At 44.0% G+C, this 13,346-nt stretch overlaps 1 protein-coding gene across 2 annotated transcripts in view; it reads left to right on the plus strand.

Moving 5' to 3' along the window:
* OSBPL10 (oxysterol binding protein like 10) overlaps positions 1-13,346 on the plus strand; it is a 121,261-nt gene that overhangs the window by 29,891 nt on the left and 78,024 nt on the right. The window contains exons 1-2 of one of the 2 annotated variants that reach the window (XM_053260204.1): positions 717-929; positions 11,398-11,573. In XM_053260204.1, the coding sequence (XP_053116179.1) occupies positions 11,405-11,573 (169 nt within the window). In that variant the 5' untranslated portion in view covers positions 717-929; positions 11,398-11,404. Of the gene's footprint in view, positions 1-716; positions 930-11,397; positions 11,574-13,346 lie in introns of those variants that run through there. The other variant, XM_053260203.1, reaches the window with a different exon arrangement.

Genomic DNA, 13,346 nt, shown 5'->3' on the forward strand with positions numbered 1-13,346 from the left:
GTCCTCATCTGGGGTTACATGCCCTTCAATCTCTAGGTAATATTTTGGCTTCTAGTAACTTTTTGTCTAGTGAACCACTCAAAGTTGTATTAGCAGTTTTGCTAATTCAAGGGCTCGCATGCTTTTCTTTGCTTCGGCCATCTGTCTTACACAAGATTTGTGTGTTCTGGTTAGCGCTAGAGACAGATCTGAATAACAGCTGGTATTTATATTTTCAAAGGGAGAATAGCCATTCAGGGCTGTCCCTAGTGGGGTGTGGGGCTGGGGACGAATGTGTGAAATGTGTTCAGCATGTGTAGGGCCTCCTTAACATTTCATATGATTACAGAATCATACTGACTGATGACATACTTTGTAAATAGTGTGAGTGAAGTTTTTGGACATGTCCAACCAGCTTGTCCAGATCCTTTTAAATAAACAAACAAATAAATAGTGCATTTGTAAGGGGGCAGGAAGCACAGCACATGCCCCATGCTTCACAGTTGTCACTCAGACCTTCTGGATTTTAAACCAACTTGAGCACAGTGTATTTATAAGGCGTACCCGTGGCTAATCCCATGCATATGCAGATAGGGAGGAGGAGCCTGTGATGGTTAAGGTCAGTTGGAATGTAACTGTTACTGGCTGGAAGATGTTATTGATTGTAGAGGAGAGGTGCCTGCCTGCCTGCCTGCCTGTCTACCTACCTACCTAGTTCACTAAGACATACCCGTGACTAATCCCATGCGTGGCAGCTCTCATGAGATTTTGCGAGTGAGGGGAGGGGGAGAGGAAGGCAAGTGGCCAGCGAAAGGAAGTGGCTCCACCAGTTGCTGGGCGGTGAGAGAAAGTGCCACCTGCCAAGAGGAAGCGAAGTAGCGGCCAGGCTGGGCAGCAAAAGGAAGCGGCACCCAGGCTGGTCGCCAGGCAGCAAGAGAAAACGCTGCTCGGTGAGAGGAAGAGGCGATCAGGCCAGCTGGCTGGCTAATGAGAGGAAATGGTGGCCGGGGCTGAAGTGTGGGGGGGGGGACAGGGAGAACTAGGAATGCAGATGCTCTGCGCCAGGTCAGCTAGTATATATATAAAAGTATAGTGGGCAGGGAACTGCAAAGAGAGGGGTCGTGAGGGAGGAAAGAGCCCTTTCAGGAGAAGGAGGCTGCCATTGTGTGAATTAGATGAGAGAACAAGATCCGTTAACTCAGGAAGGGAGAGAGAGAGAGAGAGAAATTAAAAAGAAGAGAGAGGAAGACAGACAGAGGGGAAAAGCGAGTGGAGGAGAGCGAAAAAGAAGGGAGGGGAACAGAGAAAGAAGGAAAGGCGAGGGACTGACCTGGACCTCTCAGCGGCCTGAGGGGAACGAGTGGCCATGGTGGCGGCAGCGAGGAAGGGCCTGGTCAACTGCTGCTGCTGCTCATGTGGGGTGGATCAGGAGCGGGGCTTGGGGGAGGAGGTAGGTCTCTGGGGAAAGGGGGCTGCGGCTTGGCCAATAGGCACCAGCAATCCTGCAGCCTTGACCAAGAGAGGAGAGGGGGATGGAAGCGACAGGATGGAGCAGCAGCAGCAGGAGTGTGGCTCAGGTGAGGGTGGAGAGATCTCTGAGGTGAGGGGATCTGTGGCAGGGGTTGAGAGGAGCAATCAAGTACTAGCATGCAGATGCTCTGCGTGGGTTAAGCTAGTATATATATAGTTTGTTGCAGAGGTTTTTCTAATTTTCTGCCATGAAACAAGCCACTTGTTTAATAGTTTTAAAAAAATATCCAAAAAAGTATTAAAAACCAATAGATTGACCGATCTGTTTCAAATTAAAAATACAGAGCACAGTCACACACCCTACCCTGCCCTACATCTGTGCTCAAAGCCCTATGCCAAGTCATCCCAGGTGATCTAAAGGGTGAGGCAAAAGGAGGAGTGTGCTTTACCCATTTTTATGAAGGTAAAGGGCAGATTCCTCTACATCAGGGTGGAATGATGATCCAAGGGAGGGGCTTCAGTTCTAGAAGTTTTTGTTATTTTCTTTAATGAAACAAGCCACTTACAGGACTACTTCAAAGGTGTGTTGTTGTTGTTTTGAATAAAAAATTAAATCAGGGGACAATACATACCTGCCGCACTCAAATTATTTGAGGCCAAGATGCCTGCACAACTCCTCTATGGAGCCCACTCTGGCGGGGGGGCCTCCCATCTTGTCCCTCTGGAGTGGGTGCAATCCTCATTTCTAAGAGCAGTCCTCCAAGTCCCTCATTGTGTCTCAAATGCTACCCTACACTTGGAAACAGGCATGATTAAGGTTGAGGCCAGAGTGTGGCTGCTATTCTTAACCTCTGGCTTAAGCTATCCCTCAACCCTCAAGGTTTGGCCCCTCTGACCTTACAGGACAGTTTTCAATCTTCTTGGAAAAGGGCCATGTGGTCTAAACTGCTGCTCCTGGGCTTTTCTCCCCATCTCCTACTTGCTATGGGCGATGATCAGGCGAGAACAGCCATCAAACAGAGGATAATGGACCCTGAGTGACAGGCTGACCTAGGCAGGTTTCCAGCCTTCTTATCCCCAGAAAGCCTCAGATACTTTGCCTCTCCCGCTGCATACCTGTCATAGTTAGAAACCCCAACCCACAGAAGGATTTTTACCCTCGCCCACTGCCATGCCCTCCCCTCTGCTCTACTGAAAGACAAACACAGAAAGATCCCAATGGCAGAAAGGCTTTGCCCCTGTGGCACAGGGGAGGTAGAAACCACAGAGCATGTTATTCTCCTCTGCCCCTTTTACAGAGACACTGGAGCCAAGCTTATTTCTCTGCTGCTTCACAAGTACCCTGGCCGCCCAAACTGTATCTATGCTGCTTTCAGATGAAGTCCTGGTCTTCACGTTTAATACCGCCAAGTTCTGTGTGGCAGTGTGTAAGATCCGTCAGAGGATGATGACCAGGGCTTTCCCTTGCATCAGCTCTGCATAGTTTTGTATGGCAATCTATGCCACTATTTTCTAGCACTCTTATCATATATAATCTGTTCTAGTCACCGTTTTTTCATATTAGAATTTTAATAATCTTATACCTGCAAGGGTAGTAGTTTTAAGTGTCATATATTATAATAGCTTTTAATATTAGGGTAATAATTTTAAAGTAACATAGTTTTATGGTTCCATATGTAGTGTCTTATTCTATTATACTGTATCAGAGCTTAGTAGTAATTTTATAGTTTTATTTACAATTTTAGAGTAGCTCCCCCCCCCTTAGTAATTTTATAGAATATCTATAGTACTTATCATGCAACAATAGTACTTATCATGCAACAATAACTGATGTAACATGATTTCATGACTTTTTCTTATGGCCATACTGTTTCATAATTGTTTTTAATCATGCTCTTATGCTGGTCTTGGACCGTAATAAAGATGATTCATATTAAAAATCAATAGATTGCCCAATTCATTTCAAATTAAATATTCAGAGCCTTCCCAACCTGCCCTACATCTGTGCCCGATATAAAAATCCTATGGCAAGCCGTTCCATAAATATTCAAAGTGGAGGGGCGGCATAACCACAAAAAGGGAATCGCATCTCTCCATCACTAGGTTTGAGGGGGAAGTCTGTCTGTCTGAGGCAGGCACAAGCTCAAGGCAGAGGGTGAGCGTAGCACTGCAGTGGGTTGGCCTCTCTGCCTCCTTCCTTCCTTGCTGTTTGCAGGCAGCCTGCCGGCTGGCATTGTACAACTTCATGGAAGCCTACAGAGAGAGGCCTCTGGAAGTCCCACCTACCCGCCAAACAGCTGAGAGTCAGTGGTGGGAGAGGGAGCTGTGGCCCGGGGTGGGGAGATATATTTCTGGGATAGAGAGAGCAGGGCAGGCTGCTTGTCCAGTTTGCCAGCAAGGGGCCTAGCCAAGCGTGGGGCTCGGGGTGATTGCCCGGGTTGCCCCGCCCTAAGGATGGCCCTGCAGCCACTTCTTCTCTGACTCAGTAGTCCTTGGTGCAACCTGAACACTGTTTTTCATCAAGCACCATCTGCCACAATTAGACTTTGTTGTAAGCCGCCCAGAGATGTGAGTTTTGGGTGGTATAGAAGTGTGTTAAATAAATAATAAATACATACATAAAGTTTACATCACACCTCCTGTACTCACATTGTAGACTGTTTCAAAGTGTGAGCCGTGAGGCTTTTCTGTCACACCAGTCTTCTTTCCCCTTTTAAAACTTGTTAAAACTTCCATCCTGAAGAAGAGTTCTAGGGAATTTGAAAGCTTGCTCACTTCTTTATAGCATTTGGTTTGGTCTTAAAGGTATTGCCTTGCGAAGGTTTCACTTAGCCAGATTCTAGTCCCGGCATCTAATCCTGAGGAAAAAAATGTTCCTGCCACTACTTGCAATTTCATAGTAATAAGCTGCTCAGGGATTTTAATATTAAAATGAGACCTAAGAGAATTGCACATTACTAAGAAGGCCAGAATCAAATGGCCTATTTATCATTTACCTTTTGAATATCTATGACTGACATTAATGTAACCAGGTTATCTCTTTTGGGACTGACTGCGATATGCATTTTAAAAATGTAAGCCTTCCAGCATAGTCTGCTATTTGTAAGATAAGACAAGCAGAGAAAATGTCTTTGGGCCTGTTTGAACCACAGAGAAGAAAGGGCATGGGGATATATATAAACTATATACTTTTAAAAACTTGTGCTTATTTTTAGGCTAGTTTTTCCATCTTGCTGTTTATGGATTAAAAAGCAGAGTTGATAAGAAAATGTATGCTGTGAATCCAAATGTGAAACAGTAGTTGAAGTGAATAGAAAGAAATTGGTTGCAGAATTTCTAATTTGGATGTAGTTACTTTGCTTCATATCAATTAGACTGATATCAGGCTGAATGCTATGATGGATTCTACCTCCTCTGTTCCTACCCACAATTTTATCACATCTTTAATGAATATTTGAGGTAGGGCTGCTGTGGCTGGAGTGTTTGCCACTAATTTTGAGGTGTAGTGGTGATGGCTGAATCTACCATTTCAGCTAGATAAAAGCATTTCTTGCTGGTCTGCCTCAGTTAAGCGTTAATCTGTGAGGAAGGTAGAAATAATGCATGTGGTTTCTAGGCAATAATATAAGCAGCTTCATTATTTCTGAGGCAATAGCAACCACAGCTTTTTCCTCCTCTTTTCCTTTTTAATGCTTAAGAAACTGGCTGGAAAAATCTGTGATGATGTAACCAGTGTTGGTTTCCTGTATGAGTTACAGCAGACCATTTAGTTGACTAGTTTGAGCTTTTTACTCTCTAGTCTGTTTACACCACTATGTGATATTTTTAAAACAGGCAGTGGCCTTCTACTTTGCTTGAAATGGTTCAAAGTGTAAAAGTGTATATTTATGAGTATGACAGATAACACATTGGTTGACATCCATACTAACCCTGCATTGATGGACGAGGCGTCTTCTGTCCTGCAAGTGTGTGTGTGCAGCCTTTGGTGATCCTCCCCCTTCCCTCTGCAACCATCTGTGCCTCTTGAAACTATGTGCCTGTGGGCCCCCCCCAACCCTCAGGGACATAGTTTCAGGAGGTACAAGTGACTGGACAGATAAGAGCTGGGGAGTTGCTGAAAATAACACACACTCGTGCAATGGAAGACCCTGGTGCATCAGCACAGGATTAGTCTGGATGTTATGCAGGAATTTCACTCGGATGAAATTCCCGTTAGTGGATTGGGAAGATGTTAGATATACTTAGCTGAAATTTGTATAAATAACTTCCCTAAGTGCACATGATATTTTATAAATGCTTTATAAAATACATTAAGCAAAGTACAGAGGGTGAGTGCAGTGTTTGTGTGTACATGTGTACACACACACACACACACACACACACACACACACACACACACCAATTGGCAGGATGAGATACAGTAGTAGCAGACTTCCTCTAATGTTGGAATCTACAGTCTGCCTCCATTGCAGGCCAACAGCAGTAGAGTGTTTACCTGTTTACACTTGTTTGTATAAAAGAGAGACTTCCACAGAGCAATTTCTTGGGTTTTAATTATTTAAGTTTGACTTGGACACCTAGAAGGCCCTTTCCATTCTGCCCACCAGCCATGCTTCAGCTGGTGGTGGGATATCCAGCAGGGCCTCTCCTACTCCCCATAGGGAATGTTTTAGTAGTAACAACAAAAAGAATGCAGATTTTCTTCTTCCCCGACCCTTCCAAACTTAAACGTTTATATTCTCTTGTTCTTGGACTAGTGGGTTAAAAACAATCGTAAATTTACATATGATAACGAAACAGTTAAAGCTGCTATGGTGTCTATATTATATTGAGGCATTCTAAAATTACCTGTCTTGTACCTGAGGGATATGGTGGCATAGAACTGTATTTTTAAATATATTGCGGTTTTATTTATTTAAAAACCTATATCCTGCCTTTTACTGAAATATTTCAAGGTGCTTACAATTCAAAGATTAATGCCCAGTTCCCAAAATCTAAAAATTAAAAAGCACAAAAAAGACAAATCAACAATATATAGAGACTTGTATATAAGGAACTTGCCACCTAATGGCTCAGCAGGGAAGTAACCTGCTTAGAGAGCAGGAGGCTGTTGGTTAAAATCCCCTCTAGTGTGTTCCCAGAATATGAGAAACTCCTATATCAGGCAGCAGCGTTATAGGAAGGTGCTGAAAGGCATCATCTCATACTGTGCGGGAGAAGGCAATGGTAAACTCCTCCTGTATCCTACCAAGAAAACCACATGGCTCTGTGGTTGCCAGGAGTTGACACCGACTTGATGGCACAACCTTTCCTCTCCCCACCCCCCATGTAAGAAATTAATGGTAAAAATAATAAATAGTAAAACCAGTTACTTGTGCACAAAGCCTCAGAGATATTGGGCAACCAGAATTAAATATGGATTCTCAGTTGTCCCATGCTTCAGAGACCCAGTGGCTGGAACAGGTAATGTTTTCTGGGAGGGGCCTGCTAGGTGTGACTGCTCATGGTGGTCCTGATGTTGTTTTTAAAATATGTATGATTTCAAGCAACATAGAAACAAAATGTGCTTGAGCTTGGGTTGTGATTCAAAATGACATCTGCACTCTGAACCAAATCAAAATGACTGCCTCTGGTCTCTGGAGTATTGGCTCTGGAGTTGTGATAGATGGTAAACTGCTATTAAAATGACACTTTGTGTACTCTTCTTTGTAATAACTGATGAAATGGTACTGTGTGTTCTTAGTTATGAGTGTGTTTGTGTTGATGCAATTTTAGATATGGAGCTAGTGTGCTGGGTCTTTAAAATTTTATGGAGATAATACTGTACAGCCTTTCATGATAACTCTTTAGGATGAAAAGTTTGTATGACATTATCATTTCCTAGTATATTTTTGTGAAAATTAGAAAAATTACCTGCTGCAGGTTTCGTTGCTGTATTGAGGACTGTTATGTACTTAGGTTTTATACTAGAAATATAGACTAAGAGTAAAATATAAACCCTTGTGTTTAACCCTTGTGTTTAATTTCCAATACAACCTAAGGGCTTAGAGGGGAAATGCTTGACTAATAAGTAGAAAGTTGCCGGTTCAAATCCCTGCTAGTACTATATTGGGCAGCAGTGACATAGGAAGATGCTGAAAGGCATCATCTCATACTGCATGGAAGGAGGCAATGGTAAACCCCTCCTGTATTCTACCAAAAGAAAACCACAGGGCTCTGTGGGTGCCAGGAGTCAAAATCGACTTGACAGCACACTTTACCTTTACCTTAATTTCCAAAGACAATGGTCAGAGCAGATGTTTGATCACTATATGGATGTGTTCCTAAAGGTACTTATTTGAATATAAGTCCTCTTGGAATCAGTTGAACTTACTGTTAAATAAATATGGTTATGAGTGGGTTGGGAGGTGAAATTTAGGTATTGGTCATAACCTATAAAGCCCTAAACAGCTTGGGCCCTGGGTATTTAAGAGAATGTCTTCTTTGTCATGAATCCCACCGCCCACTGAGATAATCAGGAGAGGTCCGTCTGCATTTTCCACTGGCTCGTCTGGTGGCTACTCAGGGACGGGCCTTCTCCGTTGCTGCCCCAAGGCTTTGAAATGCGCTCCTTAAGTGAAATAAGAGCCCCCCCCCCAACTCTGACAACTTTTAAAAAGTCTTTAAAGATGCACCTGTTCACCCAGGCTTTTAACTGATATTGTTTTGATTGTTTTAAAGTTGTTTTTAGAATATTGTTTTTAAAATTTTAAATGGTTGTGTTTTAAATTTCTTGATTTTGTTTTTAATTAATGTTTTACTTTTGTAAAAAAAGACATGAGTTTTGGGCAGTATAAAAATACATGAAATAAAATAAAATAAATTTCTGAAATTTTTGTAGCTATTGATGCTAAGTACATCTCTCATCTATTCTTGAAAAAGGACAATGAAGACCTTCTGATCATATTAGTTGCAGTACTGGCAGTTTTGAAATAGCCCTTACAAAATGAAGGCCGGTATTCAGACTAATTAGTCAGGACATGGCACCATTGAAATCAATGAGATGATTTAGTCATGCCTACCTGAAGTCCTATTAACTTCAACAGAATTATTTATGGATCCTGCCCAAAATTTCTCTAATAAATGAGTATTTTTTTAAAAAATCTTAATTTTTGCCGAGACATCTGCTGTACTAATTGGCAGGAAAAAATGGCTGCTGGTTTTGTTTGCCAGTTAATTTTGTATTTGTTACATTAAGCTTCTGGAATTTTGCCTTTACCTAAAAGTGTGGGTGTGTTTTTTACAAGTCGCCTAATTGAAACTGGTAAGGCAGGCCATGAATTTTCAGCATAGTGAAGCTGTTTTCTTGAATAGTCAGATCCTTTAATTCGAAAGATAGATTATAGGGATGTGCACAAAACCGGCTGGCCCGGTTTGGTTTGAGGCCGAACCCAACTAGGGCCAGTTTGGTCTGGCACCCCCTTGAATCCCCCCTGGTTTGGTTTGGTTCTGGGGGGGGTTGCGGACCCAACATTGGTGTTTTGTTTTGTTAATTTTTACCTTGTACTTGCCTCGGGGGAGTTCCTGGAGGCGGTGTGTGTGTGTGTGTCCACAGAGGATCCTCCCCGCCGGCCTTCTAAATCACCCCCTCACCCCGTTCGGGTGCTCTTCAGCCAGTTTTCGGCCTTTACCCGGTGGCCCGGCAGCCATGTTGGTGGCAGGGCGCCTGTGCACATGACCTCTGCATGGCACGCATAGGCTATGTGCGCAGACTCCCAGCCCCAAGCATGGCTGCCAGGCTGCTGGGTGAAGGCCGAAAACCGGCTGAAGTGTGCCTGAATGGGGTGAGGGGGTGATTTAGAAGGCCGGCGGTGGGAGGGGGAACCTCCATGTGGCCCCCCCCCCACTGCCTCCAGGAACTCTCCCAAGGGGGTACAAGGTAAATTTTTTAAAAAAATTGCAAGCATTTTTGGTCCACAAACCCCCCAAACTTTGGGGTGGGTGGGTTTCTGGTCCGGGTCCAGACCGAACTGGGGGGATTTGGTTTGCCCCCAAAACCAAAACCGTGAACTGTGAACCACCGAACCGGTTTGTACATCCCTAATAGATTACTACCACTATGTACTTCATGTAGAACTAATTACATACAGTATATTCTTTGTTGTTTCTACTGGATTTATATCCTGCTTTTCCACTCTTAAGTGGAATGCTCAAAGGAATCTTACAATATATGCATATAAATAATAAAAAACATATGAAATTCTCATCAACCATACAAAAATGAAGCACCGTAGAAAAGAATAATACAACCAAGAGCTAAAGCTATCAGACAGAAGAGATAAGCTGAATGCTTGCCATAATAGAAGAGTCTAACTTGGTGGTAGTAGAAAAACAAGGGAAATGGGGCAAATTGGAGTTTGTAGAGTAAGGAATTCTTCAATCTGGGTGTTGCCATGGCAAAGACCCTTTTCCTTGTTCCCAGTCCTTGTCCACACTTCAGGTGGTGGATGGCACACATGGTAGATTCTCTCCTACTGCCCACCTAAAATGGAAGATTGTTGTGGGGCAGAGTTCTTAAAGCTGATAGTTTGGGAACTGAGGAGGGAACTGAAGTGCACTGGCTTCTATGCTCAGTTCAAAGTGTTGGTTCTCTCATTTCCCTTTCTGGCTTGGCTTCCAACCAATATTGCCCCTATCCATATGATCGTGCCCATCCTTTAATAGTCACGGGATGGATTCATCTTGCTTCCTCCCCAGTTAATTAGTGACATGTTCCAATTTGGAGATACAGGTGGACCTTGTTATCTGCAGATTCATGTGTCCGTGCTCGGGGGGGAAAGCCCCATGCCGACGTAGTGTATCCCTGGGTCAGAGGTGGCAGGAAGGAAGTGACTGCGGAGGTCATTTCCAGCTGCCATTTTCTTTGATGGAGCCACAAAATGGCTCCCATTCTTGTAAAAAAAGCAGGGTGTGCTGATTTTCAGCAGATTTGGGGGCACAGTATGAGTCAAAGGGAGCAGCAGAGCAAGGTAATAAGCTCCCCCCCCCACATGCAATTCAGCTGACTTTGGCCATTTTCTGCCATTTTTGGCCAACCGGGAACCTAACACCTGTGATCCCATGAGATCAGTTACTTGATATTTGCGGTTTCCATATCTGTGACTGCAGTCCAGAATGGAACCCCCGCGGATATCGAGGTAATCCTGTATACAATAATGAACAAGGCTAACTTTTTGGGTGGCTCATGATACTATGAAGTTGTGTAATATTTTTGAGAACATATTCAGTTACTGATCTTTTTTCCTTTTCAATCTGCTTCTAAGTTTTCCTGGTGGTGGTGGGGAATGTCAGTGTGGAACGTGACAGCCACAGAACAAATGTGTATTGTGTCTCACTTTGCATGGAATTCTTTAAATGTTAAAATGTTTAAATATTAAATGAATAAAGCTTTCTCTGAAGTAGGGATGTGCACGAACTGTTTGTGCACTCCCTTGTGAGCGGGGAGGGGGGCCTTAAAAAACAACAACAGGTAAGGAGCTCCTTAGCTGCTCGCCCCCTCCCCACCACTTCCCTCCCTCATTTTAGAAACCGCTGTGCAGGGCTGCAACATGCTTTTCTGCAGCCCCAATTGGCGTTGGCATGCACATGGCCGGGGCACATGCACACTGGCCATTTGTGTGGTCATTATTGTGTTGCTGACCACACAAATGGCTGTTGTGCGTGCGCCCCAGCCATGTGCATGCTGACACCGATTGGGGCTACAGGAAGGAATGTTGCAGCCGTGGCTGTTTCTAAAATGAGTGCCGGTGGGGAGAAAGCAGCAGGGAGGGTTAGACAGGTTGGCAGCTCCTTATCTGTTTTTTAAAGGCATCCCACTGCTGCCTGTTGAGCTGGCTTGAACCTGCTTGTGCATATGCATAGTAGAGCTTTTGAGTAATTGGACAACACGTTGTCTCTTTTCATTAACAGGTATTTCATGCTGGATTTTGAGACTGGAATTCTGCAGTATTTTGTGAATGAACAAAGTAAAAACCAGAAGCCGCGAGGTGTGCTATCCTTGGCTGGGGCTGTAGTTTCTCTCAGTGATGAAGCTCCAAACATGTTGGTAGTATACTCAGCTAATGGAGAAATGTATAAACTGAGAGGTATAGTAACTGTTGCCAATGTTTTTTTTTTTTTTAAATGCCACTGTAACTTTCCTTTGCTACCACTCTTTCAAGTTCTAACCTTCAATTACATTTTTCATAACTATGGCAAACTTTTAATTTTGGCATAGGAAGCAAGTTTGTGTTCCTGCATAACAATTGTATTTCAAGGAAACAAACGTTTCATACTTGTCAACTAAATCTTTAAGTACCACAGTGTTACGGATTATTATTAAGCTGCATTCATGAAAAGATTGTAATGATTTAATGTTGTTCAGGTTCTAAACTTGCATGTCAGCATTAAACAGATTGTTAGTTTAAGACTGCAATATTTAGCTTAGAGTCTTAATTTTTTCCAAATTGAAAAGGGTACCAGCCAAGTATATATATATTGATTTTAATTAAAGGCTAGTGCATGCAGTTTATCACAATCAAGTGGCAAAGGCGGAGAGCTGGTCTTGTGGTAGCAAGCATGGATTGTCCACTTTGCTAAGCAGGGACACCCTGGTTTGCATTTGAATAGGAGACTGCATGTGTGAGCACTGTAAGAGATTCCCCTTAGGGTATGGGGCTGCTCTGGGAAGAGCACCTGCATGCTTGCATGCAGAAGGTTCCAAGTTCCCTCCCTGGCATCTCCAAAAGTAGGGCTGAGAGAGACTCCTGCCTGCAACTTTGGAGAAGCCGCTGCTAGTCTGTGTAGACAATACTGAGCTCTATGGACCAATGGTCTGACTCAGGATAAGGAAGCTTCCTATGTTTTCTGGACCATTCTAGTGAAGAAGAAAATCAAGTGTTGGGGTGTGCACTAACTGATTCCAGTGATTTGGTTCAAGTCCTAACTGCCTGGTCCATGTACCAGTTCTGTCGAACTGGCTGGTGGTGCGGTTCATGTCAATAACCAGGGTTGAACTGGTTTGATCTTAGTTCTGGTGCTTGTAAAGGGAAATCCGGTAAGGATTCCCATTCCCATTTTACCTGAGGGAACCCTACCGGAGTTAAAAACAGTGACCGAGGGTGGGTGGGTGGGAGGGAGGTTACCTTCCCTCCAGTGGCACCGTGGCTCATCAGGGCTGGCAGTAGCTCCCCTAGGCCCCGCTGGCATGTCCCCTATCATCTGGGCTGGTGGGGGCTCGGTTTGGGATTGTGCAGAGGCCTGAACTAGGCCCCTGTTGGCCTAGATCAGAGATTCTCAATGTGTGGATCCCCAGATGTAATTGGACTTCAACTCCCATAATTCCCAACCAAAGGCCACTGGGGCTGGGAATTATGGGAGTTGAAGTCCAATAACATCTGGGGACCCACACGTTGAGAAACCCTGGCCTAGATGATGGTAGGGAGTGCCTGTGGGGCCTAGGGAAGCTGCTGCCAGCCCACTGCCACCATGAAGAGCCATGCTGTGGTGATGGGTAAGGTAACCTACCACCAACCTACATGGCTGCTATTTTTAACCCTGATAGGGTTTCCCCAGGTGCTTGTAAAAAGGAATCCTTCCTGGATTTCCCTTTATGAGCAACAGAACTGGGCCGAACCATTTGAATCTGAACTGGGCCTGGTTTGGCTTGAGCTCAGACTGGCCCGAGCTTGAACTGGTCGGGTCAGGCCAGTTTGACTCGAACCCCGGTTTGAGTCAAACCCGTTCGCACACTCCTAATCAAGTGAACAATATAATAAATTGTTAGATAAAACTTTCTGAGAGCTGATGCATAGTATAGTGGCTAAGAGACTGAGCTGAGAATGGGAACGTCTCTAGTTTGAATCTTTCTTGAACTCAAT

The sequence above is a fragment of the Hemicordylus capensis genome, chromosome 6 (genome assembly GCF_027244095.1).
Source record: "Hemicordylus capensis ecotype Gifberg chromosome 6, rHemCap1.1.pri, whole genome shotgun sequence".
NCBI lineage: Eukaryota > Metazoa > Chordata > Lepidosauria > Squamata > Cordylidae > Hemicordylus > Hemicordylus capensis.